Source organism: Telopea speciosissima, chromosome 7 (assembly GCF_018873765.1).
Source record: "Telopea speciosissima isolate NSW1024214 ecotype Mountain lineage chromosome 7, Tspe_v1, whole genome shotgun sequence".
Taxonomy (NCBI): domain Eukaryota; kingdom Viridiplantae; phylum Streptophyta; class Magnoliopsida; order Proteales; family Proteaceae; genus Telopea; species Telopea speciosissima.
The window spans coordinates 51,541,928-51,562,381 of record NC_057922.1 but is presented as its reverse complement, the minus strand read 5'-3'; the positions used below and the strand labels follow the sequence as shown (position 1 = coordinate 51,562,381).

The window sequence follows — 20,454 nt, the reverse complement described above, 5'->3', positions numbered from 1 at the left end:
AATGGAAATTCTTGAACATCAAAGAGTTGATATACCGTTTATTTTTGCGCCTCAACCAATCTTTGCTGAAATCTACAACTACCAGAAATTAATTCCAAAGGAAAAAAAAGACTCCTGAACAATTGAGACAGCGTCTGAGGAGAACGAAACCATTTCAACATTGAACTTGCTCTGTGTCGATTTTTATTTAGGTGTAGCTCTTTGTGATTATAGTTAGTTATTATTAATTTATTATTAATTATATGTATCTACGGCATGGTGGTTATTTATTATATGTAGTTATTAAAAGTGGGATAAATTTAGGGAGATATTTTAGGAGTTGAGAGAAATTATAGGAGTGGGGAAGTGGGTAGTTAATATTAGCCGTGTATTTATTAATATATGAAGAAGTAGAAAGAAATGAGAAAAATATTAATTAATTCTTAAGAGTTTATTTTGAGAGAGGATTGGCGACCTCCCAATTGTGCCAGGACATCATTGCTTCGTCTGTAAAGCAAAACTCTATCCCAAATTTATCTCTCTCTTCCTCTCTTTCTATCTCTATTATTTCTCTTTTAGTTTATTTTATTTTCAGATTATCTTGCTCGTAACAAATGGCATCAGAGCCAGGCATGACGGAGAAAATCGATCGTCCCGGGTCTATGCGGGTGTATCCTCCTCTATTCAACAGCTGGATGGAAGCGATTTGTTCAACAGAGATTGACCGTCTCGGGTCCGTACGAGTTTTTCATCAGGTTTTTCAAATATTGGTATTGTTGGATCGACAAGTTTGTGGGCATAATATTTGCAATTGACGGAAGCAACTTGGGAATTACCCAAACAAGATTTGGGATTCGGGTGAAATTGTTTTTAATTTTTATTTGTAATTTAGTGATATTTAGGACAAGACCAAAATTTAGGGGGATGGAATGTTATGTGTCGATTTTTATTTAGGTGTAGCTCTTTGTGATTATAGTTAGTTATTATTAATTTATTATTAATTATATGTATCTACGGGATGGTGGTTATTTATTATATGTAGTTATTAAAAGTGGGATACATTTAGGGAGATATTTTAGGAGTTGAGAGAAATTGTAGGAGTGGGGAAGTGGGTAGTTAATATTAGCCGTGTATTTATTGATGTATGAAGAAGTAGAAAGAAATGAGAAAAATATTAATTAATTCTTAAGAGTTTATCTTGAGAGAGGATTGGCGACCTCCCAATTGCGCTAGGACGCCATTGCTTCGTCTGTAAAGCAAAACTCTATCCCAAATTTATCTCTCTCTTCCTCTCTTTCTATCCCTACTATTTCTCTTTTATTTTATTTTAGTTTCAGATTATCTTGCTCGTAACAGAACTCCTCTCATTGTTCTTCTCAATTTTAAAATAGCCAAACTAAGGCTGGACAAATAGAGTTTTAATGCAGGCCATAGTTATCAAGGCGGGAAGGGACCATGGCATTTTAAGGGTAAAAAAGCAAGGTGACACTGCCATGGCGACAATGCACCCCGCCTAGGGGACCAAGGAGCTTGGATGCCATGGCGTCGCCTAGGTGACGCCTTGATAACTATGATGCAGCCTAACTAAAACACTTTATTTAATAACAAATAAAACAAAGAAATAAAGACTCCAACTGGACCCAACGATTGGGTGAACCATACTGGACTATAGATCATATTTAAGCCAGAAACTGGTTGAAATCGAGAAACAGAGGACCAAAAAGGGCTCTGATCATCATTCAGCCACAAGCCTTCCTTCTATTCTTGCCGGCAACTGAATGCTGCATCTGTTCTCCCGGCTTGAGAAAACTTGACCATGAGTTTTGCAGTAATAAGGTAGCATTTGAATAGCAGCCTTTACCAGTCTCAAACAAATTTCTGGTTGTGTATTGACTATATGGATAAAATCGGCAACCTTGGAAGCTCTATCTACGAAGTACTGAGGTGGGAAGTAAAAATTCCATCACTTAAACATCAAGAATAATGTTTGTCAGGGTCACAGTCTCAAATGGAGTATCCTTGTAATCCTCCATGATATCTGTGAAAATCAGAGAAGAGAAGAAAAGAAGAAAGAAGAGTTGCAGCCGTAAGACTTCAATCTATTCAATAGAGAGACAAAAGAATATATATACATGGGTATAGGGTAAGGGTAAAAAGACAAAAAAGGGCCTCATAATTGGGGCTTAAGGAATCTCATGATTAGCACCAGGCGCTAATCACGAGATCCTGTTTGGACCCCACGACAGCACTCTAACACTCCCCCTCAAGCTGGAGCATATATATCAATAATGCCCAGCATGTTACAGATATACTCTATCCTCCCATTACCCAATGACATAGTAAATACATCCGCAAGCTGCTCTCCAGTTTTGATATGGCTTGGAAGAATCACTCCACTCCGCATCTTTTCCGAAACAAAATGGCAATCAATTTCAATGTGCTTCGTCCTCTCGTGGAACACAGGATTGGAAGCAATATGAATTGATGCCTGATTATCACACCATAATTGCATGGGAGTTGGAACCTTGAACCCCAACTCAGACAATAGCTGTTGTATCCACATTAATTCACATGTTACTTGCGCCATAGCTCTGTATTCTGACTCAGCACTGGAATGAGCCACAACACTCTGCTTCTTGCTCTTCCATGAAACCAGATTTCCTCCAACAAATGTGCAGTACCCAGTAGTCGACCTCTTGTCAGTTGGAGATCCTGCCCAATCAGCATCCCGAAAACCCTTCAACTCTACTATGTCCATGATCTTGATACACAATTCCTCTACCTGGAGCCTTTTTGAGATACCTTAGGATGCGTACAACTGCATCCCAATGAGATGTCCGAGGAGAGGAAAGAAACTGACTGACCACACTCACTGGAAAAGCAATGTCAGGTCGAGTAAGTGTTAAGTAATTCAACTTACCCACCAATCTTCTATATTTCTCAGGATCATCAAGGGCATCTCCCCCTTCGGCCACAAGTTTCACATTCTGGTCCATGGGTGTGTCAACCGGCTTAGATCCAAGCATACCTGTCTCAGTAAGTAAGTCCAACACATACTTTCGCTGTGATAGAAAAACTCCTTTCCGAGACTGTGCTACTTCAATTCCCAAAAAATATTTTAACTTCCCCAAGTCCTTGGTCTGAAATTTCTATTGAAGGTATGACTTCAACTCTATTATACCAACGGAATCATCACCAGTGATGATAATATCATCAACAAACACAATCAGAAAAATCCTCCCTGCATCTGACTGTCTATAACAGAATGAGTGATCACTCCCACACCTGGACATGCCAAAGGCCAGAACAACCTCAGTAAATCTGCCAAACCAAGCACGAGGAGACTATTTCAACCCATATAATGATTTTTTTAATTTACACACCATTCCAGACTCCCCCTGAGCAACAAACCCTGGTGGTTGCTCCATATAAACCTCCTCCTGTAGAGTTCCATGTAAGAACGCATCCTTAACATCAAGCTGGAATAAAGGCCAATGATATGTGGTTGCAAGTGATATCAAAATACAAACAGAAGCAAGTTTGGCCACCGGGGAGAAGGTATCTAAGTAGTCTTTACCATACACCTGTGCATACCCCTTAGCTACAAGCCTCGCCTTCAAGTGAGCAAGAGAACTATCAGGATTAACCTTCACTGCATATACCTATTGACAACCGATGGTTGTTTTCCCTGGAGGCAGCGGTACAATATCCCAAGTATCATTCACCTTTAATGCCAATAACTCTTCCTCCATAGTTGTCCTCCAGCCAGGATTAGATAATGCCTCTGTCACAGACTTAGGAAGGGGATGGGTCTCAACAGTAGATAAAAAGGAACGAAATGCCTTCTTTCGATCGATCTCCCAGAGATAAAGTTGGAGAAAATGATAACAAGATAGAAAAACGGGAGAGGAGAAGATGGAATCGATCACAGGAAGATGTAAACACAGGGATTGCAGGTAGTATCCTAAATTCCTTAAGGGTTGAAAGGGTTTCGAAACCTGCACCTCATCTTCCCCAATCGATTTTGGGGAAGATGAGTTGCAGGTGTTTTTTTTTTTTTTTTTTCTTGTAAGGGCAATTCCATCAGTTCAAGTCTAATTTTTAACAGTGTTAGTCATGAACTGACGGAATGGGCTTATTTGTTACTGTTTGCAAACCTCAGGGGGGTACACAGAATTTTCTAAAACTGGGGGGTGAAAATATTCTTTCGTCAAACCTCAGGGGTGGTATGTGTAAATTTCCCTTAAAATAACATCATTATAATTTTGGTCCACTTCCTACAGAAAAAGTCCTTATATGTAAAATGTATCATTACTAAATATGGGAAGAAATTTAAGTAATATATAGACAATCACATGGGGTAATGAATACAAACATTTCTCTTTTAGGTTTGAAAATTTTCCCTTCCCTTTTTTTCCATTTAATTTCCCTTGCAACCAAATGTAGCCAAAGGGATTCTTCCTTCGAGAGCCGCTATAGTCATAATCTGTTTGGTCGTAGAAACAGGAAACTCTATCAGAATCACAAGGTCAACTGGGTTAGAGTGTTAGACTTGGCCCGACCCATCGACCCACCCACCACTTCTGGATTAGGGTCAAATGGCTTGAGGCTTACACAATATATTAAAACTCCAACTCCATTACCATCCCTTTCTTCGTTATTTATTGAACCTAAAATGTCTGACCAAACTGTAACTAATAAGCAACCAAAATCAAAGGATTAAGCCTGCAATTTCCCAATCATGTTTTGGTTTTACCTAATTCCTTGTCTTGTTTTCTATGTTTTCTTTTTCATTTTTACGTAATGACAGATGGTCCTTTCTTTTATGTCATCAATGAGGGGAAAAAAAGCTATGGATCAACTGTATTTTATTATTTATTTTTGTATGTTAGGGTAAAGTCTATGATACTTCATTTAATGACTTTCATAAGTTGATAGCAGAGTAGTCTTTTGGATTGGAATCTTACATGGTATTACAACCAAACTCATTTGTTGTTTTTCTTTAAGGGGTCATTTATTTGATAGGGACTAAGGTGGGGTGGGAGAATTGGGGTGGGAAAGTAGTGATGTGGTACTTCAAAAGACTTTGGTTATTGTTGATAGAAAAAGTAAAAATCCCATCCTTATTTCCCAGCCCACTACACTGTGGGATCTAGTCCCACAACATTCCCATCCCATCCTCCTCATCAAACAAACAACCCCTAATTATATATTCACGAGTATATTGAAGCTACAATTGGGGGGGAGTGTCGAAATGTTAGGAAATACAAGGATACAGTCCCACATCGATTATCTAGAATCATATCCATCTAATGCCTAAAGGTTTTGGGTTGAACACACACGCAATGATCATTTTTTGTCACAAAACAAAGTGGAACCAATGCCACTCTCTCCTCTATTAATCTCATATGGACAAGATGATTTGACATTTTGACCATCAGGTAGAAAATAAATTATAAGATAATATATTGCATGTGAAAATTTGATGATTTGACCTATTTAAGATGATTAAATGATGAAATGGACAACATGTTGATTGGCTTTCGACATAAATTTTAAAACGTTTTTGGTAGCCTTTCCTTGCCATCCACTTTAAAAGTTTCCTATTGGTGACATGAAGTGGATGCTTGTTTGTGGTGAAATACCTTATGTGTCATCGGTCAGCTTAAAAGCAAAGTCTTAGAGTAGGCAACTGATATCCCATCAATAAATCAACTCTGCCCGTACATTTGGGCCCAATCCAACCTGGGGGATTTTCACTGAAGTGAAAAAAAAAAAATCTCAAAATTTCAACAACAGGGGATTAGCAAGTTCAGTAGCGAAGCAAGAAATGAATCATGTGCTTGTGACACTTACTAACATGCACATTTGAGGAATGATCATGGTCTCTGTATTCCACCAGGTGCAAAGTGCAAGATTAAACCAATAAAGAAAATAGAACAGATTGAGATCAATTGCTTTATCAAGAAAAACAATCAATCAAATCTCTTAAATGCTCATATATAATTCAATTACACAATTCTACAGCCAGAAAACAGACCTACTGTCAATAATTTTATGTTGAAACACTCTGTATCTGAGGGCTTGGGGGATTATACATGCTCATCTTCTTCACTCTGAATAATTTCTACATGCTCATCTTCTTCACTCTGAATAATTTCTTCACCTTCATGTTGGTATGAACTAGTAGTCCCCCCTTCTGTTGAGTGGTTGGTCTCTGTTTCATTAACCACAGTCTGCTGCTTCTCCATCATTCCTGACAAAGCCAGTCTTGGAGACCACTCCAACACATCATCAATTATATTAGAGACCCGCTTTTGGTACCTGCAAAAGTAGTAAAGTTGGTAAGTGAGCCACAAATACATTTTGGTCCTTTTATACAGGCATTGATTAATTCCTTGAAGACCATTTGGGACTCTTTGTTTTCTTCTCTTTTTTGGGGAAACAAAAACAAATTGTCCTGAAAGTAAGGCACAAGTGCCTTAAACATGGATCTTTCAGAAGATAGGGACTGACCTGGCTCTGGCAGCCTCATCAGGAGCATGATGCCTAAGCAGTAATATGACCAGCACTCCCACTACTGCATAAAATAGCCTTGCAGTCCACTTAGGCTTTTCCTCTTCATCCTTCTTTGGCCAAAACCGGAATAATTCTTGCAATGTTGCTTCTTCTGCAAGGATATTTGGGAAAAACCAGACACGTTTTCCAAGAATGATCCACAATGTGCCAAAGATTAACGATCTAACTGTATATGACAGAAAGATCATAAGAAACAGAAACAAATCAATCGAGCATATTAAAATCTTCTCCACCCCAACACCCCAAAACAAAAATTGAACAAAGTTTCCATATACCGCAAACTAAAGATAAGAAAGCAAATGCAACTACAGATTTAAATTACTCCGAAAATAAGAAGGTAATGAAATAGAACAAGAAATTTCTTCTGAGGAGAACAATTAGGAGAGTAGGAAACAACACAACCTGAGAAAACAAATTCACCAGTGGCCAACAAGATCCAGGTTATTGACTTTAGCAGGTTCATACAAAGTAGGCAATAAAAAAGGAGGCAATTTTCTCTAAAGTAGCTTTTGTTTAACCAGATGATGCATAAGTTCTCTCGGAATGACAGATCTTCTTTGTTGACTTCTTGAAGTTCTACGCTAGAGCCCTAGAGAAGCTTAGAAACAAAAAATGATTGTGTTTATACACTTTGGGAGGGGCTGAATTCCTGTACTTGTCTATAGGCTCAAGTTTGATTCACAATATCTGAAGGGATAGCAATGTATTGCAACTTATCCACTATAGATAGATTGGATGTAGGTTGGATGAAGGACAAGCAAGTTCCAGGATTTGTCATTGGTGGTAATCCATTGCAATTTCTTGGATGTTCTTTTATGAGCTCCTTGTATATCATGCATAATTATTCATGTTACCTGTGGTTCTGTCCAGTTTCAAGGATCAGTGGATCCATTTATCAGCTGGATCGGATCAGAACAGTTAGTTTCAGCAAGGGTCAGTGATCCTTCAACGACCTTAAAGGTTGTGGATTGGCCAATCCAGATTTCATCCTGGATCCTGATCCCTCAAACCTTCCCAGCTGTACCATAGCATTTTCCAGTCTTACACTGACACCAAATCATTAAAGGGAACACTCGACTAATTTGAGTTTATAACTAGAATTAAAGATATAAAATAGAAGACAAATCATTCTCTTATAACCCATGATTTAAGCCTACTCTACTTCTCCCCAGAGTATATACAAAGCCTGGTATATGTAAAAATTCACGGATCTAGCAGAATGAAAAGAATTAAGCAAATTCGGGTATTAATACTACCTGATATTGGAACATGCCCTCTACACAGGAAGGATCAGAGGTCTGATCATGGAACCAGTCAATCCTATCTAAAGCCATAGTTTACATTAAAGCATGTCAAAAAACATTTTCCTCATCACCTCAATCCAGGGTTTTAAGGATCAATCCTTGTCTGGATTGCCCGATCCAGATCAGGATTGCTCGAGGCCAGTGAAAAAAATAGGTTAAGAAAAAAGATTTGTACAGATCTCCGACAAGAAAATCAACAGTTAAAAACAATTATTTGTTTTTTCATAGAATATGGCACATTAGAGCAGTTTTAACTATTTGCAAACATTATCATCGGAGGCCAAAAAAGGGGGTCATTGGGTTTTGTAAAGTCAAAATTGTCGACTTCCTGGAGTCCAAGGGTTTAACATAGACCTCTTTAGAAAAGCTGATCACTCTTGCAGAAAAGAACAATTCCATCCTTCACACAAATCTCAAGCTATTTAAAAAAAAGCATACTCTATGAGAAACATGTCTGACCTGATTGTGCATCCATGAAGAGTCTAGTGGCACGGTTCCAAAAGTTTGTCCTTATTAGGTGGGTTTTTTCAAATACTTCTGTACATATAGTAAGTAGAAAAACAAAGTTCCTGACCTTCTTTGTTTGCTTTTATAAATTATTCTTATAATATTAAAAGTTGTCAAACCCATTGGGTCTAACCTCCACTGATCTTAAAAAACAGTAGGAAATATATTTAAGCACAATATCAAGTAGTATGTAGTACCTATAATATAGAAGCTCAATTCAAGTAAACCTTATCTGAACTACTTGAGGTCATACGTGAATCTACTTCCCTAACCACTCCTTACAATTAATTTGAAGAAGAAATCCAATAAGTCAATCACCGATATAAGTTAAGCTATCAACAACAACATAGCCTTATCCTCTACCCAAAAAAAAAAAAACCATAGCCTTGTCCTCTACCCAAAAATAAAAAACATAGCCTTATCCAAACTAAACAGGGTTGGCATCATGGATCCTTGCTCTCCAATCAGAGCTATTCGAAGACATACATGAAACCAGGCCTAAGCTATGCATGTCTTTCCTCACTTCTCCTATGGTTAATTTAGGCCTGCCCCTGGCTCTTTTAGATCCTTCCATCTGAATCAAATCACTCCTCCAGACTGGAGCATCCCAAGGCCTCCGTTGAACATGACCGTGTCACCTAAAACAACTTTCTCGTAGCTTATCATGTATCAGGGTTACCCCCCAACTCAGCTCTAATATGGTCATTCCTTACTTTGTGTTAAAAAGGGCGTACCCAGTATACGCAGCCTTACCCCTGTTTTCACAGAGAGGCTGTTTCCAGACTCAAACCTGTGACCACTTGGTCACAATGGAGCAACCTTACCGTTGCACCAATGCCCGCCCTCTCCTTACTTTATGTGTTAAGCCATCACAATTTCTTTATTTCTAACAAAGAAAATAGAGCAGTACAGGGCCAAATGTGATAGCCAAAATAGCTATTCAAAGGGAAAGAATTCACAAATATAACCCTCCCCTATGATTACATTTATGTTTAGATGAACTTTCAAAGTTCTAAAGCTAACAGAAATCCAACCTATAACCCCACCCCCCCACCCCCACAAAAAAAAAAAAATTATATATATATATAACCTTGAAAAAAGGACTAAAGGTTCTTTGTGCCAATTGGAAGGGTGATGTGGCAACTCTGACTAGTCAGTGTAGAGATAGATAGGGGCCATACTTGGATTTCCCATGTATCAAATTTCAGAGCCAAATTCAGTTGTAAACCTTTCCATTATGGCATCTACCCTGCATTTCCATTCGTCCATTTGTCTTCAATTATGTCCCAATGCACGAGGCCCCTGCTACTGCAGGGTCTGGGAGGGGCAAACCTTACCCCCTGCTTAGCAGAATCGCAGGAGATGCTGAATCCAAGTTTTAAGTCCTTATTTTCCCATGTGGCCAATACTGTTTGGCTAAAAACTTGACATTCAAACAGGGGACACTGAACCCTATCTCCCAAAAATTTTCGGGCACCACATAATCTGTCACGCGGAAGATAATAGGACCATATAGGAAGGCCTCCTACAAGAGCTGTGTAAGAAACTACATCCCTACAATAATAGACCCAGCAAGCAAATTAAATGTAATGTGTCAAGCAACACACAGTACCCAGTCTAACCACATCACCAAGCAAGATATGTCCACCAATATGCATAACTCAACTCAATTAAGCCTCCTTTCTATTCTACCTCTCTCCCCCCCCTCCCCCACCAAAAAAAAGTCAACTAAGCTTTTCTGTCGAAATGCATCACTTTTGCAAAACACAAATCATATTCAGCTCACTGTTTTTGGTTCTAAACTTAACATGGAAAAATTATCCTCATCAACTCTGATGTTCTATCTAATTTCAGATCACATTGCAAATTTTCAATGAAAAATTCTCTTGCAAATTTTCAGAAGTGGAACAAATTCAGAAGCAAAACAAGATCAAAAGGAAAAGGTTTCTGATGTAGATAAAACATAGAATTGGACTTATTTTAATGGAAAGATAGGATACCTAATTAGTTAAGATAGTATTAGTTATAAGGGACATCTATTCCTATTATGGACGGAGTTTTCTATTTCAAATACACTTCACTTTCACTTTTACTTTCTATATATTGATGTAAAAGAAATAAAGCTCCATATGATTTTTTCTATTGAATAAAATAGGCTTTGTTGCCTCCATGTTTTGTGGGATTTAGAATATGCTCTATTGTGGGATGCAACAACAACCCTTGGTGAAATGCTAAGGTTGGCCAATGAGATGTTAACCTAGTTCTGGGGGTGAGATGTTTGGTTCATATCTTTCTTCTATTTCTCCATTCTTCTAGTCTATCTATCACTGATTCAAGTTAGTAATTTCTGATTTTCTGTTCAGTTATTCTTCATGTTCTAGTTGCTGGAAATTTCCGTCTCTTAGTGTTTATATCGCAGTTTTTTAAATCAAACTTTAGATTTGGTCATCGTACTTCGCTCTAAACCATCCTACAGTTGAAAAATCTGATCTTGCTGCTGTTATGATAGAGTCCTCCGTTATATGACTTGCTGGAATTATCTGATCTGATTCCTATTTTCAGTTAAACTTTTTCAAAAGCTAAGGTCGATATTCTGTTCCGGAACCCTATTTTATTATCCTATCCCTAATAGAGTATTATCATAACTTCAGATCAGACCATTGGATCTGAGCCAAACTTTGGAAAGTTGTTTCCCTCCATAAATCAGATCTCTGACCAGAGTTTTGCACCCTTCTAAGTTTATGATTTCAAGTTAATAACATTTTCTTGAATCCAGAGTTGTCAAGGTGTTGCCTAGGCGTCCTTTCCTGGAAGGGCACCTTGGTCGCCTAGGTGCATTTTTGGTGTTGCCTTGGTGTTTTTTTTTGCCTCCGCCACCACCTTGGATCGCCTTGCCGCTGTGACAACTATGCTTCAATCTGCTCTTTAAACAGATATCTGAAAGACTTTGCTGCCATAGAACAACAACATGATGGTTCTAATCCATCCCATTTGCCTGATATTCTTGGAAACCCAAAAACAGAGGAAGAATTGGCAACAAATTAAAATGCCAATAATACCATGAGAGAGTTCAGAGAGGAACACATAGAGTTCCTACGAACCAGCCGTCTTTTGAGGATACCTTGCATACGATATTTGAGAATGGCTTGAATAATAGGAATAATGATGATACCCAGAAGGTAAAGCTTGAATTGAAAAGTACTACAGGAAACTCAATCCCTACGTATTCTACAACTGGCTTGCTTGTCTGGATGACTACTTTGACCGGTTTACTCTGACAGAGGACATGAAAATGAGGCTTACACGAGCTATGCTGATAGGACCAGCAAGAAAGTGGTGGGGGGGGGGGGGAGAAATCACGAGAACACGATAAGGGTACGTGGTATAGTAATTACCGCACTGGCAGAGATGAAAGACGAGTTGAAGCACACATATCTAACAGAAAATATCCAAAAGAAGCTCTCTCTTCAACAAGATTACTACCAAAAGGCCTTTAATGCTGAAGATAACTTTAAGTAACCATCTATAAAATTCAATTTGCAAGTTCAAGAGTGTTGGAAGTCTGATAACAATTATTTTAAAGCACAAGCTGATCTCAAATTTGCACCTCCAAAGGAAGATAAGAGAGTACCAGTAAAAAAAAAAAGGAAAAAAGGAAACTTAGATCGAGGAGAAATTCCTTTGACTGAATAGACAAAGGAAGATCTAGCTTCCCCACTGACTGTAGATCAAACCCTTCGCAAGGTGGAAGACTTTCTTTCCTAGAGGCTACCGTGAAAGACGGTAGAAGAGGTCAAACAGAACAATGTTGAAGTAGTGGTGGAAGATGAGGCAAAAAGCGAGAACAAAGTCAAGAACATTCCACAAGAAACTATCAAGATTCATTGTGTTGTTATTGAAGCGATAGAATTGTCTTACCGCCTTGTTTTGTCGAAACGAAAGCTCCACGACATGAAGATTACATTCCTAACTACTATTGGCTTCCAGAGTATTATTATAGACCGAAGCTGGATGTACATCACACGAAGTTGATTCCTCAACTCTACAAAACTCAAAGTCGAGTTTTTTCAAACCGGAGAGAATTGATTCATAAAAAACAACAATTGGGTTTATTTTAATGGAAAGAAGCCTTAAATTAGGTTGGGCTTTAGTCCAGTGGATTTTCGTTGTAATAGGCTCCTTTTAATAGACCTAAAATATGTGTAGGACGTAGGAATATGCGATTTACTTTATTAGGTTAGTTTGAGATATAATATTTCATCAAATAATTGTTATTTCCTTTGTTGTTAAGGGATAGGATACAATATTTCCTTAATACAACTCATATTCCTACTTTGCATAGAGTTTCAATTATGTGGGACACCTATTATAACTAGTTAAGATAGAGTTTTAGTTATAACGGACATCTATTCCTAATATGGATAGAGTTTCCTATTTCTTTGTTTCCTATTTCAAGAACACTATTAGTTTCTCTATAAAAAACTCCATATGATTTTGCTGATTGAATACTATCGGCTTTTGCTGCCTCTACGTTTTGTGCGATTCAGAATGCTCTATTCTCAATCAGAAAATTTGGGGTTCATGAAAATGAATTCAATCGGCAAATTTTATGTGATAAAAATGCACTCAATTGGCAAATTTGGTGTTGGTGAAAATGCACTCAATCAGCAAAAATTCGGAGTTGGTGAACATGCACTCAATTGGCAATGGGATGTTAGCCCTAGTTCCAGGTGGGATGCTTGGTTCATATCTTTTCTTCTATGCTTGCCTTCTTAAAGTTATAGTTCGAACTCGGTCGAAACCACCAAGATTTCATGACATATTTCGGTTTCAATGAAGGGCAAAATGTAACTAGTTGCAACTTAGTAGGAATGCAGGGTTTCGACCAAATTTTCGGTTTAAACACTGGTTTCGGTACAAAACACTGTTTTGATGTGTGTCAATTACAATGCATCTATGGTGAAGATTTGCTGCATTTGAGCAAAATTTGTGTAACATTCAACTTAGAGGTAATACCCTTTTCCCCAAAAGTTTCATGCCTTCCCAGAACTCTCTGTGGTACTGACAAAGAGTTGGAGGAACGGTACATAGGGGTGCTTTAACCTTGGTTGTACACTTGTACACTTGTAGACATTGTGCAATATTACATGGGGTTTTTTTTCTCATTCCTAATGGATATCTTGGTTGTTTTCATAGAATTTTATGTGTTCCAATACTAAATTATATGTAGAATAGGCTATACTTGAGAAAGTATACAGTTGGGTATGGCATACACTACCAACCTAGGGTACAAAATCATACTACCATTTTGGGTGTGTTTTCTTACAATCCAAAGGTTTCAATATGTTTAGAAATGCTTAATTAGGATTTCCTGAAGTTTCAGGCCAAAATATGGTCATTTGACAACCCAATGGCCAGATGAAACATGCAGAGTTTCAGTCGAATTTCTATCGAAACCCTAAATATGGTCGAAATCTGAAATCTCAAACCTTGCATCTAGTCTATCTATCAGGGATTCAGGTTAGTAATTACTGGTTTTCTGTTCAGTTATTCTTCATTTTCTAGTTTCTAGAAATTTCTGTTTCTCATTATTTACATCTTAGTGCAGGTTGCAAAATCTGATCTTGCTGCTGTTATGATAGTCTTATCATTATATGATTTGCTGGAATTCTCAGATCGGATTCCTATTTTCAGTTAAAACTTGTTTATTGTTTCAGCTTGATATTTTACTGTTATTACTTGATTCCAATGCTGTTTGATCATCCTTTTAATACTGTTTTGATCCTATCATAAGTCATACAAGTACCTAGGTAAGATGGCAGAAAGTTCTCAAGGTTATGAGCTATAAAAACAAAGTCAACAACAATTTTAGGGAAATTTCTGGATACTCCAAAACTTACAAAAGAGCAAGGTGAATATAAGTAGAAGAGCCCCAGCGCAGGTGTAGAGTACTATAATCTTGCACCGATGAGGAAATACAGGAAACAAGCAAATTGCTAATGTCAAAACAGGCCACAGAAAGGAGAGAATTGTCTGCCACAGAGGCCGTCGTTTCACAAATGTCCATGCAAAGAAAGCATCATTATCGGAGAAAACTTGATCCTGCATAAACAAGAAAACAAGTTACAAATTAAAATTTGATCCACACACACACCCAACCACTCCCCCCCCCCCCCCGACCCCCCATCCCAAAAAAAAGAAAGAAAAAGGCACTTTCAATCTGCTACAGAAATGAGGAATTTATCAGACAGTCTAACACAGAAAGAGGCACATCATCGACTATGCTAGCAATAACTCAATCTGAAACCTTGGCATGTATTGCATACAATTTAGGGAGAATATGAAGTTATTGAATCGAATTAAGCTGAAAACCACTTACTATAATTATTATCATCACAATCTTATTTCATTAGTTTGTACCCATGTAAAGGCAAGAGTTTACAACACAGAGACTGCAGCAATGGGAGCCTGCACATTTTTGTTTTCCTTTTTCTTTTTCACATGGCCACTCAAGCAGTGATCTGAATTCACATGCATTGCAACCCTAACCTCTCCCATGCAAGTCTGCAACCCAGTATCCATTGGTAAAATGGAAAGCCTGACCATATTTTTGTATATCTAATAGAGGCATGTTTCCAAATTTTCCAATAGGGATGGCAAGGTCAAAGAAAGATGACTATTTTTTCTTCCATGTGGCCGAAGGCAAGAAGACAAGGGAAGAGCATGAATCAGTAAAATACATGCAGCCCTCAAATGAATACCATGTCCCCCCCCCCCCAAAAAAAAAGAAGTAGTCTATTGCCCTTGATGCTGTCCACTTAGATTGGAAATGGGAAAAAAAAATGTCAGAGAAGTTCCGATATCATCATGACCTCAAAATATTAAGGATCAAAAAACAAATCATACAATTTGTTCAGAGAAGAGCATGATTTCATTTGGAATGATGCAATAGTTAAGTCTCTTTGAAGTCGCTAAAACAAGCAAAACACATACGCCTTGTGATAAATATGTTAAGAAGAAAAAATTCATCAAGTTATGAACTTAAAGAAAAAATCAACCTATCACTTGGGTAAAAATAGGTCAAAATATTACACACTTCCTATCTGTTTATAAGCAACATAAGGCAGAACTGAACTAAGCCCCTCTAGGAAAATCCAACAAGGAGGCTGAATCAGTAACATCAGGACCTCCAGAGGTCCAGATGCTATTTGGAGGAAGAATAACTTAAACAAAGGCTGCAGTATAAAAAAGAGAACATACAGGGAATAACTCTAAATGAGCAGGCCAGGTAGATAACTTCCTCTTCCCAGGCCGTACAGTTTTCACGACACGATCACATCTCACTAAAAGATTCTTCCTCAGAAGAACATTGGCAATATCTTCCATATCCAAATTACTATCAGATTCCAGTACTTCTCTTAGCTCTGGATGGTTTTTCAAGAAGCTAACAAAACCCTTTCCTCTGAAATACTCCACTCGCGTTTCCTGTAAAACGGCCCATCTAGATTCTAGATCCTTATGGTCCCTCACCTTCTCAGCAAACAACTGAAATACATCCTTCGCAGCAGCTTGCTTCTGAAACAAGAACATCATGAAGAAATCAGAAAGGAGAAGAATTTAAATAATAAAAAAAAAATTGAGAAAATTGTTATGCCAATTGCCAAGAACATAAAACTGATGCTGTATCAAAGAACAAGACAGGGACCTGATTTCAGTCTTATCGATGGTGTTTTATTGTGCTGTTAGGAGTTCAATCACTGGTCAGATAGTGAATTAGTTATTTTTTATTGTCCTATAGCCATGACTGAATTTGAGTTAGTGTTTTCCGCTATGATTTTTTAGTCAGTTCAGTACGGTCCTAGTTGATATACTCTTAGATGGGTGATAGCAAAGTAAGCTCAGGTTTTGTTTTGGTATTGGTTTTTCTATGACTTTGGAAAAGGTTTGTCAGTCCAACTCAGTCATGGGTTCAGTTCAATGCAATATTACAAACAGATGTACAGGTATAAGCCTACCCAAGATTAATAAAATTAAGAATTTTCTATACTAAGCACTGTAGATTCAGTACTTGCTCTGAGTGGATTCCAGGGGGTTTCAGGAGGATTCCTGGCATGTTATATTTTCTATTCTATTATCTTCCCATCCTTAAATAATAGGTCACTTTATTCTAACTTTCGAACACCTGTGGCACCCCTGTTTTCTGTCAAACTTCCTGCTAGCTTGTTGTGATCACAGCTACCAGAATAGTGCTCAAATTTGTCTTAACATTTAGATAATAAGTTTCTGATTATCTATTCTGTTGGTTTCTGATTCAATCTGCTGAGGTTGAACTGTTGAAATATCAGATCTAGGTACACTTCTCTGTTTTCCTAGTAAACTAGGACTTCTCAGTGCAGTCCAAACTAGAGCTCTACTGGTTCAGTTGAGCTCTCGACTAGAAAAGAAACCGTATCTGATCACATTGCTACAAGTTATCAATTTTCTCTTGAACTGTTTTGTTCCCTCTATTTTGGTGATCCTGGTTCTGCTATTCAGTTAAAGTTCTTCTATTTGGAACCGATATTGCATAAAAAGCCATGCCAAATACAGCACATGCTTCACCATCATACAACCACAGAACCTTCGGACCAAATATCACATAAAAATTCAAGTGCAAGTACCATAACAGGAAAATATCAAGCAAGACCATTCATATTAGTGAAACTGTCGTGTGAAATAAAATCATGAAACCATAGAAAAGATAAGTGGAAGGGTAAAACCTCAGAGGCCTAGCCTCTCTAAGTTTTCCACCTTCTGGAAGCTAGGAATGTCATAATGTTTTTCATAATCCAAATTTGCAGGTGCTCCTCCTGAGATCACAAACAAATGTGAAGTTTTCAAAGTGTCCCTGTTTTCCCTACTTTCTTCTCCATATCATAATTCATAAGAGAAATCTCTCCCTTTTGAAACGAAAAGATTTCTTCATATGAGAGGGTGGCATCTTTTATACAACAAGACTCCTTTGCTGATACATGAACACCTAAATCAACCAATCCCTTCAGGCTTCACTAAAAAATGGCTCTTAGATTCTTGGTCAAAGAAATATTTCAAGAAAATATGAGTTTTGTCCATAGAAGCTCTCCCACTTCAAAACATGACATGTGTTGAGCAACTGAGTAGCCTGATCCAAAATCTATTCACATAACCTCTTTAAGTATTTTCACGTTTACCATCCATATTCTGTACATGTAGCACCCCCAGCCCCCAAGAAAAACCAAACTTTGATTTTCCCCATCATTCTTCGTATATTCTATTTAGATTGTCACCCTTCTTCCCATACATTTATTAAATATTAAGGGAAATGAATCTTAACACCAGAATAACTAAGTGAAATGCTTCAAGAACAACAAAGGGGAAAAAAAAGTAAAGGACAGAAGATCGCTGCCAGGCTTTGTGGCCCCTGCACAAGCATGGGGTCCAATGAGAGTACGCACAGGGGCATAAACGGGGATGGTATTTTTTAATTTCAAGGGGGGGGGTCCTATGTCTGGACGCAGGCTGCACGCAGCCTGGCAGGGATTTTTTTCCCAAAAGTAAAATACACAAGATACTCGATACTCAAAAATGGAAAACCAAAGAGGAAGAGGCCATGAATAGGTCATCTTGCGGTCTTCTAATTCAGAGGTTATAATTATGAACTGGCTCTTGCAAGGCGCAGGTCATGGTTTTTCTGCTTTTTTTTTATTGAAAATGGGCCCATTCATAGGAATAAAGTGTGGATAGAAACATAATTCTCAGACTTGTTCCTTATCTTTTAAAATTTCAAAAAAGAAAAAGATTCTAGATCTCCCTCTTTCCTACAAATATTTTCAAGCATGACAAATCTCACTTTTAGGAGATTTTTCGTATTGTGTTAATTATCTAGACATTTTTTCATAATCTTCAAAGTTACACTTCATAAATTTACTACCACTGTGTTATATTCTCCTTCTGCTTTCCCTTTAATGAGACCATCCTCTTTTCCCCCTCTTTTAATGCATAAACATGCTAAGGATAGCATAGTCAAGTAAGCTAATTTTAAAGCGTTTGATATTGCAATGGATAAAGATATTGGAAATAGAAAAACTCCAAAACAGACAGTCTTCGGGGGACTGAGGGAGTCTAATGCATGTTCTTCATGTTCAAATAACCTCAATTAAGTTGTTCCCTAGATTATGGCCAAGGGTTTTGAACTGGTAGTTTATGCCAATAGGCCCAATACAATCGACATTTAAATTCAAAGGCATAATCAATTCAAAATAGGCAGGCAACAGGCAGAGAACCAAATATTAAGGAGAGGATAACCATGACACAGACTGAGAAAACCAGCTCACAGGCATCAGCTTCTCGAAAGGATGCAATTCCCGATACCAATATTGGTAGAAACAAATGTGGGCTTTTCTGAGTGAAGAACCTTTTTCCTTGATATCTCAGGAACAATAGCCGATGAAAAAAAGGCAAACCTAATGCTTCCTTATAGCACAATTCGATGGACTTGCTGCCCTACATCATTGGCTCTCAATTTCTTATTGTTTGTCTTGAAAAGATTCTAGCACTACTAGCACAAAAATCTCAAAAGACCAAACTCAAATCAAAATTTTGGAAAACTTTAGACCCAAAAAAAAATTCTTTCAAGATTGCCCTCTCAACAATGTTTCTGTTCAAAGGAAACCCATTATTCTGCATTAGTTAAGCTCTTACTTCCTTACATTAATGCAACTCCTTTTGTCATGAGCCAACTACCAAGCACACACTCCTCTTGTATTAAACAGAAACAAAAAAAAAAATACACACAATGGCTGCTTTCTCTTGCATAATTCATCAGACATTTTTGCAGAAATCACCCGAGGATGAGGACGTCAAATATGACAAGAAACAAAACTACCAATTCGGTGATACAAAACATGAACTCAAAGAATCGTAATTGAAGAGTTCAGTAATTTGTGCATTTCATTTCAAAAATCTCTTTTGAAAAACAATTAGACTAATTTCAAATAGCATGCAATTAAACATGGCGTCTTCCCTATCTACCCTCTACATTTAAAATTCTATCGCAGAAACCAAACTCCATAGCGAAGAAAGATCATTAAGGCCTCTTAAGGAAACGATTCAAAACCAGTATGCATTCCATTGGCAATCGAAATGTAGAGTTAGATTGCGATTGCTTCCATGTGAAATCACAACGTAAACCTTAGATCGTTAGATCGAATGAGAGTGAGAGATAGAGACAAACCCTGGGAGGAGTACCGGTGTTGGAATCTCTAGGGCCGTTTTGGACCGCTGCAACTCGTCGGGCCCTTTTTTTTTCTGCGCCCGATTTCGTCATCGCTCGCTCTCTCTCTCTCTCTCTCTCTCTCTCTCTCTCTCTCTCTCTCTTTTCTCTGTGTCCTAAAAAGCTAAAACCTAAAAAAGACCTGTCTTTCTTTAAAACCCTTTCGCCAATTCCCCCTATAGGTAAAGAGAGTATAGAGAGCTCACACCCTGAGCACCAACATTCCCGTCCTTTCAGCCCATAAAACCGTTTTTTTCTTCTATTTTTGTTTGTTTTTTACTTCTCTGTATCATTTATTTTGCCATCTGTCTCTCTTCACTCTTTAGGCTATGTTTGGATACAAGAAAAGAAAAAAACAATTAATGATAAGATAAAGACGCAATGATTGAATTATATCTCTATGTCTCTCCTTAAATTTAAAAAATAATAATAATTTTTTTCTTTTCTTGACATCCAAACATAGCCTTAATTTCATATTATTTGGACAAGGGATTGTTGGTCTACCCGACAAATTAGGGTGTCAACTGATGGGTTCGAACCAGTTCTAGTCCTGGTTTGGATTGGTTTATTATCAGGATGACATAATGGACTTTTATCGGGTCATTATTGGGTTGCTATTGATTTGGTTTTGGTTTCTCATATATTTATAAACTAGTAATGCTTTTTTATTATTTTCAATTTTTGTTTGTTTCAATCCGGGTTTTATCGACTTCGGTTCGATCAGTGTAATTCGGTCTTGCTTTTCTACTAGTTTCATAAAGCCAAATCAAATTGGTAAGGGCTCGATTTGGATTG

General features: G+C 37.7%; 1 protein-coding gene across 2 annotated transcripts; it reads right to left on the bottom strand.

Moving 5' to 3' along the window:
- Positions 1-5,956: 5,956 nt before the first annotated feature.
- Positions 5,957-19,756, bottom strand: LOC122669545. 2 transcript variants are annotated; one of them, XM_043866322.1, is made up of 6 exons: positions 19,621-19,756; positions 15,630-15,944; positions 14,270-14,471; positions 6,496-6,724; positions 6,134-6,303; positions 5,957-6,101 (listed from the first exon to the last, which is right to left on the bottom strand). In XM_043866322.1, the coding sequence occupies exons 1-6, from the start codon at positions 19,711-19,713 to the stop codon at positions 6,091-6,093; spliced, it is 1,020 nt and encodes a 339-aa protein (XP_043722257.1). In that variant the 5' UTR covers positions 19,714-19,756; the 3' UTR covers positions 5,957-6,090. The 2 variants fall into 2 exon arrangements, with proteins under 2 accessions (XP_043722257.1, XP_043722255.1); XM_043866320.1 differs by having other exon boundaries at positions 5,957-6,303.
- Between the last annotated feature and the right edge of the window lie 698 nt (positions 19,757-20,454).

What these genes read in the sequence shown, in the direction of transcription:
- LOC122669545 (XM_043866320.1), bottom strand. Translation starts at nt 19,713, where the DNA reads ATGACGAAATCGGGCGCAGAAAAAAAAAGGGCCCGACGAGTTGCAGCG. An exon ending in TATATTCACCTTGCTCTTTT is followed by an intron (nt 6,725 to 14,269) that starts GTAAGTTTTGGA and finishes TGTCATATACAG; the next exon opens with TTAGATCGTTAATCTTTGGC. An exon ending in GATGAGGCTGCCAGAGCCAG is followed by an intron (nt 6,304 to 6,495) that starts GTCAGTCCCTAT and finishes CTACTTTTGCAG; the next exon opens with GTACCAAAAGCGGGTCTCTA.